This window comes from Myxine glutinosa, chromosome 6 (genome assembly GCF_964187855.1).
Source record: "Myxine glutinosa chromosome 6, kmMyxGlut1.1, whole genome shotgun sequence".
NCBI classification, from domain to species: Eukaryota; Metazoa; Chordata; class Myxini; order Myxiniformes; family Myxinidae; genus Myxine; species Myxine glutinosa.
This window is the reverse complement of record NC_136266.1, coordinates 179,098,331-179,119,726: the sequence shown is the minus strand read 5'-3', so window position 1 is coordinate 179,119,726 and position 21,396 is coordinate 179,098,331. Positions and strand designations below refer to the sequence as shown.

Below are 21,396 nucleotides of genomic sequence, written 5' to 3'. Positions count from 1 at the left end.
TTTTTTGGCAATTCACGGGGGTTATGGAGAAATCGTGAAATTTCTACAGGTGGGGTGTCATTTTGACCCCCCCCCCCCTCCCCCCTCCTCTCCTAGCCTGAGTAGGGTTAAGGTGGGAACTTGTCTGCTACCACTACCTAGGTGGGGATTCAAAATATCAGTGTGTTTAAATGAGAGTAGACAATTCTCGCCATTTCCAGGTTTCTGCCCCAGTATGCGTGTCGGGACGCTGTAACATCAGTGACACCGTCACATCTTGGTAACGATGCACCCACAGGTTTAATTGGTAAATGTATCGCAGTTCAGGAAGCATTCGCGAATGATGACGGCAGCAAGGATGACAAATTGCATTTCAGGCCTGTCTTTGGAACATTTGGCCTTACATCCTACTGCCAGCCCTTTCACTGTAACATCAGGCTTATTCACTGCACTAACACGCCTTTCAACTTGATGTCAGAAGTTTTACTGCGTTGTCAGGCTATTGCTGCACTGTGATGCCATTTACCATTCTATGATTCCTTTCACAGCACTATTAGACTTCCATGGCACTGTCAATGCATTTGAACTGAACCTTTGATTGCATCATCAGGCTTTTCAGTGGCGTGTTATGACTTTGGATGCCTGTCAGGCCTTTCATTGTAATATCAGGACTTTTACAGAACTATATGAGGCCTTACACTACACCATGAGGCCTTTCACTACACCACCAGGTCTTACACTACACCACGAGGTCTTACACTACACCACGAGGCCTTACACAACACCATGAGGCCTTACACTACACCATGAGGCCTTACACTACACCATGAGGCCTTACACAACACCATGAGGCCTTTCACGACACCATGAGGCCTTACACTACACCATGAGGCCTTACACGACACCATGAGGCCTTACACAACACCATGAGGCCTTACACTACACCATGAGGCCTTACACTACACCATGAGGCCTTTCACTACACCACCAGGTCTTACACTACACCACGAGGTCTTACACTACACCACCAGGTCTTACACTACACCACGAGGTCTTACACTACACTACGAGGTCTTACACTACACCACCAGGTCTTACACTACACCAGGAGGTCTTACACTACACCACCAGGTCTTACACTACACCACGAGGTCTTACACTACACCGCCAGATCTTACACTACACCACGAGGCCTTACACTACACCACCAGGTCTTACACTACACCACGAGGTCTTACACTACACCACCAGGTCTTACACTACACCACGAGGCCTTACACAACACCACCAGGTCTTACACTACACCACGAGGCCTTACACTACACCACGAGGCCTTACACTACACCATTATGCCGTACACTACACCATGAGGCCATTCACTACACCACCAGGTCTTACACTACACCACGAGGTCTTACACTACACCACCAGGTCTTACACTACACCACGAGGCCTTACACTACACCACCAGGTCTTACACTACACCACGAGGCCTTACACTACACCATGATGCCTTTCACTACACCATGATGCCTTGCACTACACCATGATGCCTTACACTACACCATGAGGCCTTACACTACACCATGAGGCCTTACACTACACCATGAGGCCTTTCACTACACCATGATGCCTTTCACTACACCATGATGCCTTACACTACATCATGAGGCCTTACACTACACCATGAGGCCTTTCACGACACCATGATGCCTTTCACTACACCATGATGCCTTACACTACACCATGAGGCCTTACACTACACCATGAGGCCTTACACTACACCATGAGGCCTTTCACTACACCATGATGCCTTTCACTACACCATGATGCCTTTCACTACACCATGATGCCTTTACACTACACCATGAGGCCTTACACTACACCATGATGCCTTACACGACACCATGAGGCCTTACACAACACCATGAGGCCTTACACTACACCATGAGGCCTTACACTACACCATGATGCCTTTCACTACACCATGAGGCCTTACACTACATCATGAGGTCTTACACTACACCACCAGGTCTTACACTACACCACGAGGCTAATAAACCAATGCAGGGATATCGCAGTTGCCTACGAATGATTCCTCACGGGGAATCACCATGATGGCGTACACTACACCATGAGGCCTCACACTACATCATGAGGCCTTACACAACACCATGATGCCTTTCACTCACCATGAGGCCTTACACTACATCATGAGGCCTTACACTACATCATGAGGCCTCACACGACATTATGGGGCCTTACACTACACCATGATGCCTTTCACTACACTGTTTAAACGGAATATTTGACTTTAACTGAACATAACTATCATTAGGCCTTTCACTGGAACATCATGCCTTTGGCTGCACCGTTCCATCTTAAAACGCAATGTCACACCTTGATTGCTTTCTCAGGTTTTCATTGCACCGTCAGAACATTTTGCTGTCATTCGGCATATTTTCCATGATGTACGTTTGGGAATATCTGGCGGTGCTTTTACTGGTTTTGGTGTCATGGATGAGCTCATTTACATGAACACAGTGGGTCATGGAAATTGCACTTGCTGGGTGTACAAGTAGTGTGCAGTAGTGTGCAGACAAGTATTCTCAAGACTTTACGAGTGTCCAATACCTGCGTCACAGCGCCAGTTGATGTTGATGCAGCGTCCGTTCTTGCAGGTGAAGTGTGTAAGCGGGAAGCAGGTGGGGTATGCTGAGAGGTACACGAGAGAAGACAACAGGTACAGGGAAGGTGAGCTTACCAAACCAGGAAGTCAAGGATTTATGATTCACACCGATCAGTACATCAAACTCTTTAAAAGCCAGAAAAGGCAGTGAAAGGCCTTCAGCAAAGTAGGCCTCAATAGATGATCATCAAAAGGGGTTGGGGTTTAATCATTCACTGTGCCACACCTCAAGAGGGGGTAATCTATCCCGAAATTACATTTCATACAATGATGGCGAATTGCATTTCAGATTTGCAAATTCGTTTTTCGTTTGGAGCTTCGGAGGTATCATTATTTCAGGAAATGCACTTATCACATGACATGATTGCAGGCATTGGATGTGGATTTAGACAATCGCTGGGTAGTACAGGGGAAAGAAAGGAGTCTCCGGAGGCTGATGGCAGAAACACCAAACCCGGTAATCTTCGCTGAATTTTAAACCGAGGCCAGATTCACGAAATGATAATAACACAGCCAAAGGTTCATCCTCCAGGGGAGTCGCTGCAATGCGCAAACCTGGTAAAAATTGCTTCTTAACTTCCGCCCACCACCAACGTCACCCCACCAAAACTCCCGCACACCCAAACTGCCTCTCGAAAAAGTTTTTGCATTCAACATTCAAAGCAAATGCAGTTAAAGACCGAAGAATAACCGTGAATTCGTTTCGTGGCAAATCTTCTTTAATAAATTTGGAAAATCCATCATCCATTCATGAAGAAATATCCAATTGAAAGTCTGATCAATGAAAACCATTAACGCTCCAACTCACAGTGAGGGAGCTGTGAATTACCACATGATGGGGGTTCATCGGAGCGGTCTCCGCAATCATCATCCATGTCGCATTTCCACGTTTTGGGGATGCAGCGTCCGCTGGCACAGGAGAACTGGTTTGGAGGGCAGGTCCGGGCTGTGAAGGGAAAGGATGGGTTTGGCGATGCGTTAACGATGTTCCCGGTCCACCAAGTTTCGTCCAAATACGTTCATAACTTTTTGAGATAACCTGCTATGTATCGTTTTTAGCCCCATCTCCCAATGGTGAAGAATGACTTTAAAATTCACTGATCCGGATCCAGATTCAAATCTTCACCAAAATTGAATCAACTCTTCCTTGTCACACATGCAACCTCTCCACCAAGTTTTGTGAAAATACGTTCATAACTTTTTGAGATATCCTGCTATGTATCGTTTTTAGCCCTATCTCCCAATGGTGAAGAATCACTTAAAAATTAAATAACTATCGTATCCGAATCCATATTCAGATCTTCACCAAAATCGAATCAATTCGTCCTTGCCACACACCCAACATGTCCACCATGTTTTGTCCAAATACGTTCATAACTTTTTGAGATATCCTGCTATATATCGTTTTTAGCCCCATCTCTCAATGGTGAAAAATTACTTTAAAATTCTCTGATCCGGATCAGGATTCGAATCTTCACCAAAATTGAATTAACTCTTCCTTGTCACATATGCAACCTGTCCACCACGTTTTGTGAAAATACGTTCATAACTGTTTGAGATATCCTGCTATATATCGTTTTTAGGCCTATCTCTCAATGGTGAAAAATGACTAAAATTCTCTCATCCGGATCCAGATTCGAATCTTCACCAAAATTGAATTAACTCTTCCTTGTCACATATGCAACCTGTCCACCAAGTTGTGTCCAAATACGTTCATACCTTTTTGAGATATCCTGCTATATATCGTTTTTAGCCCGATCTCTCAGTGGTGAAAAATGACTTTAAAATTCTCTCATCCGGATCCGGATTCGAATCTTCACCAAAATTTAATCAACTCTTCCTTGTCACATATGCAACCTCTCCACCAGGTTTTGTCCAAATCCACCCACAACGTTTTGAGATATCCTGCTATGTATCGTTTTTGGCCCTATCTCCCAATGGTGAAGAATCACTTAAAAATTAAATAACTATCGTATCCGAATCCATATTCAGATCTTCACCAAAATCTAATCAATTCGTCCTTGCCACACACACACAACCTGTCCACCAAGTTTTGTCCAAATACGTTCATAACTTTTTGAGATATCCTGCTATGTATCGTTTTTAGCCCGATCTCTCAGTGGTGAAAAATGACTTTAAAATTCTCTGATCCGGATCCAGATTCGAATCTTCACCAAAATTGAATCAACTCTTCCTTGTCACATATGCAACTTCTCCACCAAGTTTCGTCCAAATCCGTCCACAACTTTTTTGAGATATCCTGCTATGTATCGTTTTTGGCCCTATCTCCCAATGGTGAAGAATCACTTAAAAATTAAATAATTATCGTATCCGAATATATATTCAGATCCTCACCAAAATCGAATCTATTTGTCCTTGTCACACACACAACCTCTCCACCAGGTTTCGTCCAAATCCATACACATCATTTTGAGATATCCTGCTATGTATCGTTTTTGGCCCTATCTCCCAATGGTGAAGAATCACTTAAAAATTAAATAATTATCGTATCCGAATATATATTCAGATCCTCACCAAAATCGAATCTATTTGTCCTTGTCACACACACAACCTCTCCACCAGGTTTCGTCCAAATCCATACACATCATTTTGAGATATCCTGCTATGTATCGTTTTTGGCCCTATCTCCCAATGGTGAAGAATCACTTTGATATTAAATAATTCTCGTATCCGAATCCATATTCAGATCTTCACCAAAATTGAATCAACTCTTCCTTGTCACACACACAACCTCTCCACCAAGTTTCGTCCAAATCCGTCGACAACTTTTTGAGATATCCTGCTATGTATCCTTTTTGGCCCTGTTGATTGGTGAAGAATCGCTTAAAACATTCTACTAGCCGGATCCGGAACTAGATCTTCACCAAAATCGAATCAATTCGTCCTTTTCAGACACCCAAACGGTCCACCAAGTTTTGTCCAAATTCCGTCCACAACTTTTTGAGATATATTGTTCACAGACAAACGGACAAACAGACAGGTGTGAAAACATAACCTCCATCCACATTCGGTGGAGGAGGTAATCCCTCGAGTCTGGTTACTCAATCCTCAATCCTTAAAGACCGCAATATGAATCGTGAGGTCAATATTTAAATGTCATTAAATACAACATTAGCTCGTGCGTTTTAATGCGTCGGAGTCCACTACCTGCACACGTGACATTAGACTCGTCCTCGTTGTTTCCACAATCGTTGTCTCCATCGCAAAGCCATCTCAGCAGGATGCAGCGGTTGTTGTGGCATTTGAACCGGTCCGATGCACATGTGTGCTCCTCTGTAAAAACGGCAATACAAACCAAACGCTTACTCTCACAAAACATGCCATGACATCTTTCATGTCTGGGTGATTGCAGATGGAACAGCAGGCTTAATGAACCCTGTGAACGGTTGATAGCTGCACAACGCAGCCAGTACTGCATCATAGCGCCAGTTTATAGCCTTAATTTAACTGTGCTGATAATTGAATCCAAATCCAAACAAGCTGTGCAAGTCACCAAGTGAACCATACCCACACTACTCACTATGCACCTTCATCAAATGGAAGTCGAGTTATTATATAGTTCTTCCTCAAAATCCCTTTAAATGGAGTGAGGCTGCTGGAACTGAGCTGCCGCTCAGCTCTGACTCCAACACTCCACCACCTTATATCACCATCCATATCTTACCACTCTCCATCCACCACCACCTTTCTGGCATCACTCTTCACACAATCTTCCCACCCCAACTGTGGTCTACCCATTTTTTCTCCTGCCGTGCTCTTTCAACACATCTGATCTCTTCGGAAGTCTATCTTCCTCCATACACACCAGGTTCCCTTCCCATTTCAGCCGGCTCTTTACCAATCTTCTCGTCAAGCTCATCTGCACACCGATCTCCTCCCTCAGTTCACCCATCCTCCTTCTATTTACCCTCTTATCTCCAGAAATCCTTCTGACTCAGTTGTTCTCATCGACCTGCTAATGATACCGACAACAATCCACACCATCCCTCCACAATCCCCCTCCAACCATCCCCCGATCTAACAATACCCATGACCACCACACACCCCTCTCCCCACTCCACCTCCCCCACCCCCAATCACTCAACAACCGTCACCCTAGCTAACAATACCCATGACGACCACCCCACACCCTCCCCCCCACTCCACCTTTTCCCCACACCTCCCCCCACTCCACCTTCTCCCCACAATCCCTCAACAACCGTCACCCTAGCTAACAATACCCATGACAACCACCCCACATCCTCCCCCCACTCCACCTTTCCCCCACACCTCCCCCCACTCCAAGGATCTTTGGGGTATTTTGGGTCTTTTAGGGTCTTTGGAATATTTTGGGTCTTCAGGGTATTTTGAGTCCACTGGGTCTTTTGGGTCTATAAGGGTCTTTGGGGTCTTTTGGCGCTTCAGGGTCATTTGGTTGTTCGGGGTCTTTTGGCTCTTTGGGGTCGTTATGGGTCTTTGGAATATTTTGGGTCTTCTGGGTCTTTTGGGTCTTCAGGGTATTTGGGGTCTTTTCAGACTTTTAGGTCGTCGGGGTATTTTAGGTCTTTTGGGTCTTCGGGGTCCTTTGGGTATTTTTGGTCTTCTGGGTCTTTTCAATCTTTTTGGTCTTTGGGGTCTTTTGGTTCCTCTAGGTCCTTTGGGTCCTCGGGGTCCTCTGGCTGGTACCCCCTCATATCTGGGACCCGTGCTGGTACACCCTCACACCCGGCACCCGTGCTGGTACCCCCCTCATATCTGTCACCCGTGTTGATACCCCTTACACCCGGAACCTGTGCTGGTACCCCCCTCATATCTGTCACCCGTGCTGGTAGCCCCCTCATATCTGTCACCCGTGTTGATACCCCCCTCATATCTGTCACCTGTGTGGGTACCCCCCCTCATATCTGTCACCCGTGTTGATACCCCCCTCATATCTGTCACCCGTGCTAGTACGCCTCACATCCGGCACCAGTGCTGGTACACACTCATATCTGTCACCGGTGCTGGTACCCCCCTCATATCTGTCACCCGTGTTGATACCCCTTACACCCGGAACCTGTGCTGGTACCCCCCTCATATCTGTCACCCGTGCTGGTACCCCCCTCATATCTGTCACCCGTGTTGATACCCCCCTCATATCTGTCACCTGTGCGGGTACCCCCCCTCATATCTGTCACCCGTGTTGATACCCCCCTCATATCTGTCACCCGTGCTGGTACGCCTCATATCTGTCACCCGTGCTGGTACCCCCTCATACCTGTCACCCGTGCTGGTACCCCCTCATACCTGTCACCCGTGCTGGTACCCCTCGCACCCGGCGCCCGTGCTGGTACCCCCTCATATCTGTCACCCGTGCTGGTACCCCTCGCACCTGGCGCCCGTGCTGGTACCCCCTCATATCTGTCACCCGTGCTGGTACCCCTCGCACCCGGCGCCCGTGCTGGTACCCCTCGCACCCGGCGCCCGTGCTGGTACCCCTCACATCCGGCACCATTGCTGGTACACACTCATATCCGGCACCCGTGCAGGTACCCCTCAATTGTCCCCAACCCAATCTGCCCTTTAATAGATGATTGGTAACTAAACCATTTTGGATCAGGGCAACTCAAATCACTCAGAGAACAAGCAACCTAATGTGCATATTTAATAAGTAAGCAGGGAGGGAAAACAAAGGACATTGAAGCATTTATTTACACAGTTTATCCACAAATATTCGGGTATCAGACAAACGGAAGTACAATCATCAATGCACTTAAATTTTTTGAACAATGTTATATCAGACTAGTCCGACTTAAATCGACTATTGTCCCATAATGTGTTAACGGCGTTGTATTGAAACGTCGCAAATAGACTCGACGTACATTGGTGAGATACTTATGCAGCAGGAAGAAGGTAATTGGTTTAGGGTTGTTTATTGACACAATTAGGCTGCTCATGGTCATTTTACATGGTCAGTTCCACAGTTTTCCCCACATCTCGTGGGATTGTGAGTTGGACAGGTGACCGTGATGGGCCACGACATGTCGGAGACATCCTGTTTTGATCACAGTTTCTGTGTTCAGTGGGGGAAGGGGGTGAGTCGCTGTGGTGAGCGGAGAAAGGGGAGGGGTTGAAGGCTTGGAGTGGGGACGGGGTTGAAGCCTTCGGGTTGGGAGGGGGAGGTTGATTACTTGGGGGTTGTGAGGGAAAGGGGGGGAATTGAATACTTGAAGTCAAATGTTACATTGTGTGAATGTTCTGTGGGTCCCAGATAGTAAATAATATTGCTGCATCTGCATGTACTTTGTTCATATTTCATATAGAGTTTGGTATAATTGTAAACTTGTGCAAACTGTTATGCCATAATGAGTTATAATGGGATTTGCTAAGGTTGGAGGTTGAAGTTGGACAATTTATATTATGGCCCAGGCTGAACTGGATCATCATATTTGGAGCATCATATCTAAACTAGACCTGGCTCAAGTTGTTTTTCCATTATGAATTATCATAAATCTCTCCTCTGTTTGGTTAGCCTGGTGTTGGCTTAGCGGTTAGGTTGCCGGCTTGGGATCCTAGGATCCTGGGTTCAAATCCCGGTCGATCGCTGAATTAACACCAGGGGGGGTGACTCAGCCTGTCATCCTTCCGAGGTCGGCAAATTGAGTAACCAGTTCACTGGTAATTCCCTGTGTGTCGCAAGAGGTGACGAACAGGGTTGGCGGCAGGAAGGGCATCTGGCCATAAAACAACAACAACACAACATGCATTTTAAGGCCATTTTCCATGCAAGAGCGGGGGTTAGCCTTGCGGTCCCCATGACAATCTTCTCCATTTTGCCCTATTTTCTGCATCTCCCCTTGTTAACTCCCTTGCCCGCATTTCTTCTTCGACCATCTTTAGCCAAGTCTTTCTCGGTCTTCCCCGTCCTCTACTTCCTTCAACATTCATTTCCATCACTCTTCTCAACCAGTCACTTTCATCCTTCCTCAACACATGACCAAACCATCTCAACCTGTTCCTCTTCACAGCATCCATCACAGGCTCTATTCCCATCATCTTTCGCAATGCATCATTTGTCTTCCTCTCTCTCAACGATACTCCGCACATCCACCGAACCATTCGCATTTCACCCTTTCCAGCCTTCGTTGCTGCTCTACGTTCATTACTCATGCATCCGGCCATAAAACTTCGCTTCAAAAAAGGGACCACGGTGCCCAAAAAAGGCGAACTCCTGCTCTGCAGGGGAAAATGGCCTCTAAAGGTGGTTCTTTTTGTTCTCCTCTGTTCAGTGACCTACCAATAATAATCCATGTGTTGACTGACACATCATAATGTCCAGAATGAGGAAAAAAATCCCATTATGCTGCATTCCTTAATCCAAGCAAGGTACACAGGAAAAAGAACACAATTTAAATACACAAATACGAGATGTGCATCACATCCAGTTTTGAAAAAGGCATTAGAAAAAGTTGTTCGTCAATAACATTATATACTCCACTCTGAAAAGCAATAAATCCTTATCCTCAAAAGTATAATAAACACACTACTTTTCTTGCAAGTGGAACCATAACAACAATTCTGCCTCATCCTGAAGTGATCTCAAAAGGCCCCAACCCCTCTAATTGGGTGTTTTAGGATTATAGGGGCCTAACTCTACACTTGAAGGCTTGAGAGGGCCAACAATACGAGGAATGCTCTCAACTCCTGTCTACTCAAAAGAGCTCAGTCCAACTAGTGGGAAATGGAAAAGGTTTAGAAAAGATTGAAAAGATAGGTTTAGCTGTTCTATTTGGGTTATAAAAAGACCGTAGAGCTCAAATCAGGCAGACAGTTTGCCTTACATAATAAGGACTACCTTTCCCCCTGAAGAAAGCTTAATGAGGTCCTCTACCATCAGCCTAACAGAAAAGCATTTCTGCATTATAAATATTATTGATAATGTGCACAAAACAGATTTGATGGAATGCATTTGAGAGCAAAACAGGAAGTCATTTGTCAATATCATAATGCACCGTGCGGTGGTTAAAAATTATGGTACGATCAAAAATAGGTGATAAATAGGTGATGTATCAGGAGTCAGGAAATTAAAGAGAAAGGACAAAGAGAGAGTCTGGAGAGAGGATATGATGTTGGTTTGTTTTTGGGTTCAATCAATTGTCAAATCAAAAGTCAAAACTGTCACCAAATTGTCACCAAATTGTCCAAATTTCACCAAATCAAATTGTCAAATTCGTCAAATTGTCAAAATGTCAATCAAATTGTCAAATTGTCAAATCAAAATTGTCAAAATTCAATCAAAAAATGTCAATTTCAAAAATGGACAAATGAAATTGTCAAAATGAAAAATGAAAAAATGAAAAATGAAAAATGAAAAATGAAAAAAAAAGAAAAAAAAATGAAAAATGAAAGGACAAATGTCAAAAATGTCAATCAAAATTGTCGAATTGTCAATCAAATTTTCAAATTTGTCAAATTGTCAAATTGTCAAATTTCACCAAATTTCACCAAATCAAATTGTCATCAAATTGTCACCAAATTTTTACCAAATTGTCCAAATTTCACCAAATTTCACAAAATCAAATTGTCAAATTTGTCAAATTGTCAAAATTGTCAAAATGTCAATCAAATTGTCAAATTGTCAAAGCAAAATTGTCAAAATTCAACCAAAAAATGTCAATTTCAAAAATGGACAAATGAAATTGTCAAAATGAAAAATGAAAAAAAAGAAAAATGAAAAAAAAAAAAAATGAAAATAAAAATGAAAAATGAAAAATGAAAGGACAAATGTCAAAAATGTCAATCAAAATTGTCAAATTGTCAATCAAATTGTCAAATTTGTCAAATTGTCAAATTTCACCAAATCACTAAAATTTCACCAAATCAAATTGTCACCAAAGTCAAAATTGTCAAATCAAAAGTCAAAAGTCAAAATTGTCAAATCAAAATCCAAAAAAATCAAAAGTCAAAAAAAGTCAAAAGTCAACAAAGTCAAAAGTCAAAAATAAATTGTCAAATCAAAAATCAAAAGTCAATTGTCAATATTATAATGCGCCGTGCGGTGGTTAAAAATTATGGTACGATGAAAAATAGGTGACAAATAGGTGACGTATCAGGAGTCAGGAAATTGAAGAGAAAGGACAAAGAGAGAGTCTGGAGAGAGGATATGATGTTGGTTTGTTTTTGGGTTGGGGCAGGTATGGGATGAGAGTGAACCGAAGTCAGACAAAGCAGACAATCGGTGAGTCAGGACGGCAGTGACAGAGGGAGAGAGAGGCAGGTAAGCGTGATGAAACTGCAGGTGAGCGTTTGAATGTGAGGGTGGCGGTGAGTATATATGGAAAGGCCTTACGGCAGATTTCAGGAGACTCGTCAGAGCTATCCAAGCAATCGTTATCACCATCGCAGCGCCAACGATTCTGGATGCATCGACCATTCTTGCAGGCAAACTGTCCCGCTGGACATTTTGGAGGCGGTGTGTAGTCGGGATTCTCTGGAGAAATGGTGGAAATGATAAGTGTGTGTTGTTCATGGGAAACAAACAGAATGTGAAAAAATACACAATTTCATTTGACTGGGTCATCCGAGTTGGTAAAGGAATAGAACACCCAGATTATATTGATCAATATTTTGTAAATACCGGCAGCACAGTTGCTTTTTTTCTTTGTACAGGAGCAACAACAACTTCCCACTCCTCCCTCCAGGTCTTTAAAACAGCTGTTTACCACCCCCATCAAAAACCTTGATCTTTTCTACCACGTCAATTCACCCCACGATTTTGAAAGTGGAAATTCTTTTTGCACTTTTTTTTTTTACTTTTTCACTTTTTCACTTGTGAACCACATTTCACTTTTTTCCACTTTTTTGAAATTCCGACTTCTTTCATGGAAGGCCTAGCAGTGTCCATGTGTTTTTTTTTTACCTCTCCCACTTCCCTCCCCCCTTCCCATGCCTCCTCCCCCCAAGCCCTCTCCCTCCCACAGATCTGCCGATGTCCCTGCTCTCAAATGTTGTACTTGTGTGCTTCCCTTTCTCTCCCCATCTTGTCTCCCGCTCCCTTTATCTTATGTTTTATGTTGTCAGTTTGTCTTTTGTGATTAGTGTTAGGTCTTACACGAGCCTCGATCTTGTATCTTGTATACAAAAAAAAAACAAAAAAAACAAAAAAAAAACAATGGGAGGTGAGAAAAAAAGAACAATGAGAGTGCTTCATGTGGATAACTTGTCTTACATGTGTATAAATTTCCTTGTATGATGTATAATTTATGGGAAAGCGTATGTAATGACCATGCACTGTAAGAAAGCGCATACATCATGTACAGAAATAATAAATATATGTAGCTTGTACAGTCTAATTAAGTGTATACAAGCAATGTACACTGTAAGGAAGTGCGCAATTAATGTACAGTATCAGAAAAATAAAATTGATCAATGTACGGTAAAAGTGTGTTGTCTAGAGTTGTCGAAGTAGAAGAAGAATTCGACAAAATTAAGTAAACCCGTGTAACCGGCCCAAGGTGAGACACACGAGGCCTAGTTGCTTACGGATGCAAGTCACGTTGTTCAACAGGACCTGATCATTGGAGCACGCACACACGCGGCCCCCGGGGATCGCCAAGCAGAGGCTGCTGCACCCGCCGTTGTTTAGTTGGCAGGCGTTGGCACCTGCACGGCCGCACCAAACAAAATGTAAACCGTGAACTAGGCCGCAAACGCAACGGCCTAAACAACACTCAAAACTCATAAAGCAAAACATGCAAACAGAGTTAAACATTCAAGTAATCGCTGGGGAACACTTTGTTGCCTTTCCCTCCCACTTTTTGCACACAAATTTAATGAAAAAGCTTCGCATCAACGATTTCAGGCCAATGTTGGCAATGAGGGAGTGATGCATCGCACCAATCCATGCTAGGATAGGAAGGGAAGTATTTTCAGTTATGCTGGGTGAAGGGTGAAGGTCTCCCCCAATTTTCAGTTATGGGGCGTTCAGAAATATTCGCCAGAAACTCGGTAATAAAACACACAATGGATACAGGTGCTAAACACCGGTAATTCACTTTACAAGGACTTGAAGACATATAAACACCACGAAGTGAAGCTTCAATCAGGTGGTGAACTCATTCATTAACTGGGAAAACCAAAGTTGTGCGATCAGATTTTTCCACCCAAATCAAATCGATTGGCTTGTTATAGTCAGGTCAGTCTTTTGGGACTGCCACTGGTAACATGTGACCCAGTGCTGTACCTGCCGCACGGTCGGGTTGTCGGCGACTAAATCGACGCCCCTCACAGGCTTTGCTAGTGGAGAGGGTGAATGTGACACCCTGCCAGGTATAAAAACAACACCTGGCATAGGGCGGAATAGCTCCCATAGGGAACCAACGGCCATTCAGACCAGGACAGAAATGGTGTCTCCTGAACATCCAACGGGGATAAGAAAGTTTATTTTTCCACCTGCCATAGTTACCTCCTCCTGCACAGTGGTCCTGTGAAGCGAATTCCGTGTTTCAGGACTAGGTGAAGGTTTTGTCAGTTTTTCCTCTTCTTTTTCTCTGGAGCCCTTCACATTTAGTGGACTTCAGCCTTGTTTAGGGGGAATTTCAATAATAACGATAATAATAAATCACCGAATGCTAAATTTAAGCAAATTAACATTGAGGGGAAAACAATCAGTGAAAGTATAATATTTGTCAAAAAAGGCCAGAAGAATAAAATTTGAAAGAAAAAAAAACATTTCACCTAAACGTGGCCTGTCGTCCATCTCATACACTTTCTACCCGACTGTCTCTGGACATAAAGTGCCTGGGACTCATTTCTCAACATTCACTTCTCCCGCTCTCCTTATCTCTCTCTCCCTCATTTTCACTCCCTCTCCCTCCCTCCCCCTCTCTCTCTCCCTCTCTTTCTCTCTCTCCCCTTCTCTCCCCCTCACTTCCCCCATCTCCCCCCTCCCTTCCCCTTCTCTCTCCTTCCCTCTCTTTCTCTCCCCCTACAGTTCATACCTTCAAGGCTCCAGTTGTCCTGCCCAACATCCTGCCCCCCAGACAAATGATTCTTGAGGTGATCAATTGATAGAAAGCAGCTTGCCTTTTCCTCCGAGAAAGCCAACTCCCCAAATGGGAACAGGCAACCTTTATGGAAAGGTCACAATCTTTATGGAAAGGTCACAATAAGTCAATGATGGAGTTACCTGAGCTATGAATTCTCAAGTCTCTCATCCTCCAATAAAATGTGATGGTAACAGCAGTTAGTCAAGTTTGTTTGTACTTCAAACGCCTCATTTGCTCCTTCACTTTTGAAGGAGAAAGTTATCATAGACACTGCTCTCACAAGGCTGATTGTTTGAACTATATCTGTGTGGAAAAGGTAAAGGTTTCTCATCCCTCTATTCCGGTACACATCCACTCCCTCCCCGTTCTCAATGAAAACTCTGTCCAAAATATACAATTCTTTACGATACAGGTGGAGAAATTCCGAGTCATCTTTGACTCCAGTGCTGCTGGACCTGATGCGATCAACACTTTCTTATACAAAGACGTGTTCGACTGTTCCATCTACTCCTCTTTTGCTCTCTCTTGGGGATATCACCTGCTTGCATCACAGGAAGCCGTCAGTGTTAATTACATTTAACTGATTCGTGCCAAAACTGACCCTCTCGATCACAGGAAAGTTAGTCCTCTCCAAATCATAAGCACATATCATTGCTGCAGCTTTCATGACTCATTTCATCACAAGATGTTGGAACTCCAATCATCAGTTTATCTATTGTCCAGGTCATTCCAACCTGGACGTGCTGCTTTTTAATGTCAATGATACATGGATGGCCCTGATCGCAAACACGAGATCAGGGTCATATGGTTTCAATCTGTCTGGCAGCTTGCTATGCTTTAGAAAGCTGTCAACTAATGGCAGTGAAGGCCGCGTCTGAAACAGACAATCAAATTTACTGTGCACTCACACGCAGCGGGTTTCTATGGATGACGTTCTCTCCCAGGCTCGACCCATTATGGGCGGGATCCGTCAAGGTAGTGTTTCTGGGAGCAATGCTGGTCTTGCGTTGATTAATAACAACTCCTCACCATTACAAGATACACTGCATCACTTTTCAAAGGACTCTCCTCTTTGCAGGATAGTCATTCGCCCCACTACCAGGCAGGCTATGGCAGTGTTAATCGCACCTGATCTGGTTACCCACTTGGACATGTTTAATGCACAAAATATCATTTTAGCAGTGGTGTCTTTTGACCATTCTATAACCCTATCTTACCCCCCTCAAGCCAGTTTAAATGAATGGCCACCTCCAATCTCATTCATTCATCCTGTTTTCTCACATGTGGAACTCATCCCGAGTATGTTTGGCAATGCTCTTATATCCAGGAATTCATGTCTTCCGCCCACTGCTACCTCATGTGCTCTCACTTTCTCTCTACAGCTCAGTTTCTTTCCTACACCCACTAAGATGTTGTCTCACTTTTACCTTAATCTCGTGTTCTTGTCGTCCTCTATGCTCCTCCTCATCCCTCCTCATCCCAGGGACGAGGGAGCATTTTCTATCCTGTGTGTGCAGCTTGTAGTGATAAGTGAACACAGATAGAGCTGTGTTGCTGTGTTTCATTATGTACACCACAATAACAAACTGAGATGCAACTGCACGCCACGTTATCACATCCATATTGCCCCCATGTGTCTACGCTGTCCCATTAGCCTCATACATGTGTGTGTGCATGTGCGTGTGCGTGCACGCGTTGTGTGTGTGTGTGTGTGTGCCCATTTTCAGTCCACTGATGGAGTGATGGGTGAAGGTCTCCCTCCAATTGAAGTTATGGTATTGGCATACTCACCACACTTGCCAAAGGCTGGTTTGTGATAAATCCATGTGTTAAAATGTGACTTCTAGCTTAGTTTCAGTCAATGAAAGACAGAACCACACCACTGCTAAATACAGCATCAGCTGCTACAATTCTAACACATGAGCCTACCTTTGGGGCAATTCCAGCTCCTATGTCCAACCTCACCCTCCACTCAGGATGGAAATCAATCCACAGATTTATTTCTGGCTCACAGACCATCATTACCATGTCAAGAAATGCCTTTTATAGGAAAAAAAATAGGGCAAAAACCTAGGTACCCATATGTAGTTCAGTTCCAAGACATGGTCAATCAAAGCTTGTCAAACAAATACAACTGCACCTTGGACCAAAGGCCAAAACGCCTGGTCAGACAAAAACACTTGCATCCTCGCTGCAGGCCAAAATACATGCTCATACTACAATCGTTTCATGTTTGGGGACCATTTGATGACCATCGCCATCATGAAGTGGATGCCCTCCCCGAGGGTTGAGCTGGAAATAGTCTCGTGAGGGATTAAATCCAAATAGCACATCTTAATTATTAAGGAGCCATGAACCCCTGTGCAACATCAGCACTTGCTGCAAAGGTCCTTTGTGCTAAGTTGCAGTCCGTGAAAGAGGAAGAACAGCCAACTGCTAAATGCAATGTCATCTGCTCCACTGCTAACTACAGTACAGGCTTTAGAAGCCTTTGTGACAACTCCTTGCTGATTCTCAACTGCAAATAATAACTATACCTCATGCATGTGCACACACCTTTTTGCACATCGCTGTTGTAGACACGCATATGGAAAACTGGAGGGCGTTCAATTCTCAGCACCGTAGCATTACGCGTCGTCTGGTCCAGTCGGTAAATTGTTCCACGTCGATACTCACTCCAGAAGAGAAAATTGCCGTGATGGGTGAGCCCAAAAGGGTGATTGAGCTCCGGACCATCGTACACAACCTGCGAAGAGGTGCAGGTTTTTACACCTATGTTTTCATAATTGGGATTGTACAGGTAGCATGCACAATAAATGTAAACAAAGACACCTTAAGAAGATGCTCGGTCCATCAAGCCTTTGTCACACTTAGTTTTGCCCACAGGATGAAAGAACACAAAGCACTTGCAATAATTTAAAACAATTGATCATGAAAAAAAGGTATATATGCTTGTCGAATGTATAAAATAAAAATGTTGCTTATAGTTGCTCACTGTACTCATATTTGTTATTAGATTTGGTAAACGTGATGTAAATGTTCAATCAAGCGCACTTTCGGTAAATGGATAGAAAAGTAATTGGGATATGTGCATGACAGGATGAAAGGCCTCTTCCAATAGGTAGGTCGGGCTAGGGCCAGCAAGGGCTAGGGCTAGCTAGGTGGGGCTAGGACTAGATAGGTGGGGCTAGGGCTAGATGGGTGGGGCTAGGGCTAGCAAGGGTTAGCTAGGTGGGGCTAGGGCTAGCAAAGGCTAGCTAGGTGGGGCTAGGCATAGATAGGTGGGGCTAGGGCTAGCAAAGGCTAGCTAGGTGGGGCTAGGCATAGATAGGTGGGGCTAGGGCTAGATAGGTGGGGCTAGGGCTAGCAAGGGTTAGCTAGGTGGGGCTAGGGCTAGCAAGGGCTAGCTAGGTGGGGCTAGGGCTAGCTAGGGCTAGCTAGGTGGGGCTAGGGCTAGATAGGTGGGGCAAGGGCTAGCTAGGTGGGGCTAGGGCTAGCTAGGTGGGGCTAGGGCTAGCAAGGGCTAGCTAGGTGGGGCTAGGGCTAGCTAGGTGGGGCTAGGGCTAGCTATGTGGGGCTAGGGATAGGTAGGTGGGGCTAGGGCTATGAAGGGCTAGCTAGGTATGGCTAGGGCTAGCCAGGGCTAGCTAGGTGGGACTAGGGCTAGCAAGGGCTAGGGCTAGCTAGGTAGGGCTAGGGCTAGCAAGGACTAGCGCTAGCTAGATTGGGCTAGGTCTAGCTAGGTGGGGCTAGGGCTAGCTAGGTGGGGCTAGGGCAAGCAAGGGCTATCTAGGTGGGGCTAGGCCTAGCTAGGTGGGGCTAGGATTAGCAAGGGCTAGGGCTAGCTAGGTAGGGCTAGGGCTAGCAAGGACTAGCGCTAGCTAGATTGGGCTAGGTCTAGCTAGGTGGGGCTAGGGATAGCCAGGGCTAGCAAGGTGGGACTAGGGCTAGCAAGGGCTAGGGCTAGCTAGATTGGGCTAGGTCTAGCTAGGTGGGGCTAGGGCTAGCTAGGTGGGGCTAGGGCTAGCAAGGGCTAGCTAGGTGGGGCTAGGCCTAGCTAGGTGGGACTAGGGCTAGCATGGGCTAGGGCTAGCTAGGTAGGGCTAGGGCTAGCAAGGGCTAGCGCTAGCTAGATTGGGCTAGGTCTAGCTAGGTGGGGCTAGGGCTAGCTAGGTGGGCCTAGGGCTAGCAAGGGCTAGCTAGGTGGGGCTAGGCCTAGCTAGGTTGGGCTAGGGCTAGCTAGGTGGGGCTAGGGCTAGCCAGGGCTAGCTAGGTGGGGCTAGGGCTAGCAAAGGCTAGGGCTAGCTAGGTAGGGCTAGGGCTAGCAAGGGCTAGCGCTAGCTAGGTTGGGCTCGGTCTAGCTAGGTGGGGCTAGGGCTAGATAGGTGGGGTTGGGGCTAGCTAGGTGAGGCTAGGGCTAGCTAGGTGGGGCTAGGGCTAGCCAGGGCTAGCTAGGTGGGGCTAGGGCTAGCAAGGGCTAGCCAGGGATAGCTAGGTGGAGCTAGGGCTAGCCAGGGCTAGCTAGGTGGGGCTAGGGCTAGCAAGGGTTAGGGCTAGCTAGGTAGGGCTAGGGCTAGCAAGGGCTAGCGCTAGCTAGGTTGGGCTCGGTCTAGCTAGGTGGGGCTAGGGCTAGATAGGTGGGGTTGGGGCTAGCTAGGTGAGGCTAGGGCTAGCTAGGTGGGGCTAGGGCTAGCCAGGGCTAGCTAGGTGGGGCTAGGGCTAGCAAGGGCTAGCCAGGGATAGCTAGGTGGGGCTAGGGCTAGCCAGGGCTAGCTAGGTGGGGCTCGGGCTAGCAAGGGCTAGGGATAGCAAGGTGGGGCTAGGGCTAGCTAGGTGGGGCTAGGGCTAGCTAGGTGGGATAGGGCTAGCTAGGTGGGGCTAGGGCTAGCCAGGGCTGGCTAGGTGGGGCTGGGGCTAGCAAGGGCTAGGGCTAGCTAGGTAGGGCTAGGGCTAGGGCTAGCAAGGGCTAGTGCAAGCTAGGTTGGGTTAGGGCTAGCTAGGTGGGGCAAGGGCTAGCTAGGTAGGGCTAGGGCTAGCTAGGTGGGGCTAGGGCTAGCTAGGTGGGGCTAGGGCTAACTAGGTGGGGCAAGGGCTAGCTAGGTAGCACTAGGGCTAGCTAGGTGGGGCTAGGGCTAGCTAGGTGGGGCTAGGGCTAGCTAGGTGGGGCTAGGGCTAACTAGGTGGGGCAAGGGCTAGCTAGGTAGCACTAGGGCTAGCTAGGTGGGGCTAGGGCTAGCTAGGTGGGGCTAGGGCTAGCTAGGTGGGGCTAGGGCTAGCAAGGGCTACCTAGGTAGGGCTAGGGCTAGCTAGATTCACGAGTGCTATTGTGATTGCTGTACATTTTGGTGCGACTCCGACGGCCATGTTAAAAGAGTTGATAATCCAATCAAGGGCTAACTTCACAGTTCACTAACTTCACTTCACTAAGTTAATAGTTCAGAATGACATCATTGGTAATTTTGATATTGTACGGCAGGATAACCTGAATTTTGTCTTCGATACAGATGAGGCACCAAAGAAGCCACAGTGCTTACGTTTTCCTGTGCATCTGTTACTGTGCTTAGTACTCAGTTTGAATAATGATCAATTGCCAAATGAAATGTTCCTCTGTGCTTCTGTGCACTGCCATCACAAGGACAGCTTGTCGAGAACCACATGGGGGAGAGAGGAAAAGAGAAAGAAAGACAGGGAAAGAGAGAGAGAGAGGAGTGAGAAGGGAAGGCAGGGAAGACAGAAAAGGAGAAGGAACGAGAGAGAAAGACAAAAACTAGAACGGGCACTCAGTTGAGTGCATAACTCCACCAGGCTGCACATTTTACGTTTTGTAGCCCAATTATCGGCCAGATCTGCTGACCTAAACCAAAATATAGTCAGCTTGTTCTTGTCACCTGACCAACTCATCCACCAAGTTTTGTCATAACTCTTCCACAACATTTTTGAGATATTATGCGATATATCATTTTTGGCCTCATCTCTCAGTGGTGAAGAATCACTTTTAAAACTTTCAAAAATCCGGATCTGGATCTTCACCAAAATCAAATCATTCCATCCATGTCACACCCCCAACCTGTCCCCCAAACTTTGTCTAAATCCATTCAGAACTTTTTGAGATATCCTGTTCACAGTGAAACAAACAGACAGACAGGCGTGAAAACATAACCTTGGTCCACCTTCGGTTGTGGAGGTAATAAATAAAGGTGGGAAGAGATAAAGAAGTAAAAAGAGATCGAGAGAGAAAAAAGCATCCAGATCATCAGCTGGGAACTATTCATCACAGAGTTGTTGAGTCCTTAATCAGAGAACCTCTCCAAACGGCGGGTCCACAACCTTGTTTGCATCTGAAGGTCATTCAATCAAGCAGATTTTGTGTGTGTGTGTGTGTGTGTGTGTGTGTGTGTGTGTGTGTGTGTGTGTGTGTGTCTGCATTGCAGAAAAGATTTATACAACAGTTCATCATCACACAGAAAAAAGGTGGGCTAGCGAGTGTGCAGGTGGGAGGTGGTGTGGAGGAATTCCACATAAATTCTTCCTGAGCAATATTACTCGCAATTTGAATGCCATACATGCTCATTCGCATAGTACAACTCATAAAGCTGCAACAAATAATCTGCTAATGTCACATGCCAAGAATAACGATACTTTAGTGATTGTGTCGTCTCTCGCTCTTCCTATCCTAAAGGGACAAGGCCTACGCTTATTGTG

The 21,396-nt window shown here is 45.6% G+C and overlaps 1 protein-coding gene across 6 annotated transcripts in view; it reads right to left on the bottom strand.

The window, feature by feature from the left end:
• LRP1 (LDL receptor related protein 1) overlaps window positions 1-21,396 on the bottom strand; it is a 524,929-nt gene that overhangs the window by 231,687 nt on the left and 271,846 nt on the right. For 3 of the 6 annotated variants that reach the window (XM_078780908.1, XM_078780909.1, XM_078780912.1), the window contains exons 14-19: window positions 17,251-17,440; window positions 13,190-13,309; window positions 11,997-12,137; window positions 5,837-5,962; window positions 3,477-3,614; window positions 2,614-2,694 (exon numbers count right to left, since the gene is read on the bottom strand). In XM_078780908.1, the coding sequence (XP_078637034.1) occupies window positions 2,614-2,694; window positions 3,477-3,614; window positions 5,837-5,962; window positions 11,997-12,137; window positions 13,190-13,309; window positions 17,251-17,440 (796 nt within the window). The remainder of the gene's footprint in view (window positions 1-2,613; window positions 2,695-3,476; window positions 3,615-5,836; window positions 5,963-11,996; window positions 12,138-13,189; window positions 13,310-17,250; window positions 17,441-21,396) is intronic. The other 3 variants (XM_078780910.1, XM_078780913.1, XM_078780911.1) reach the window with 1 other exon arrangement.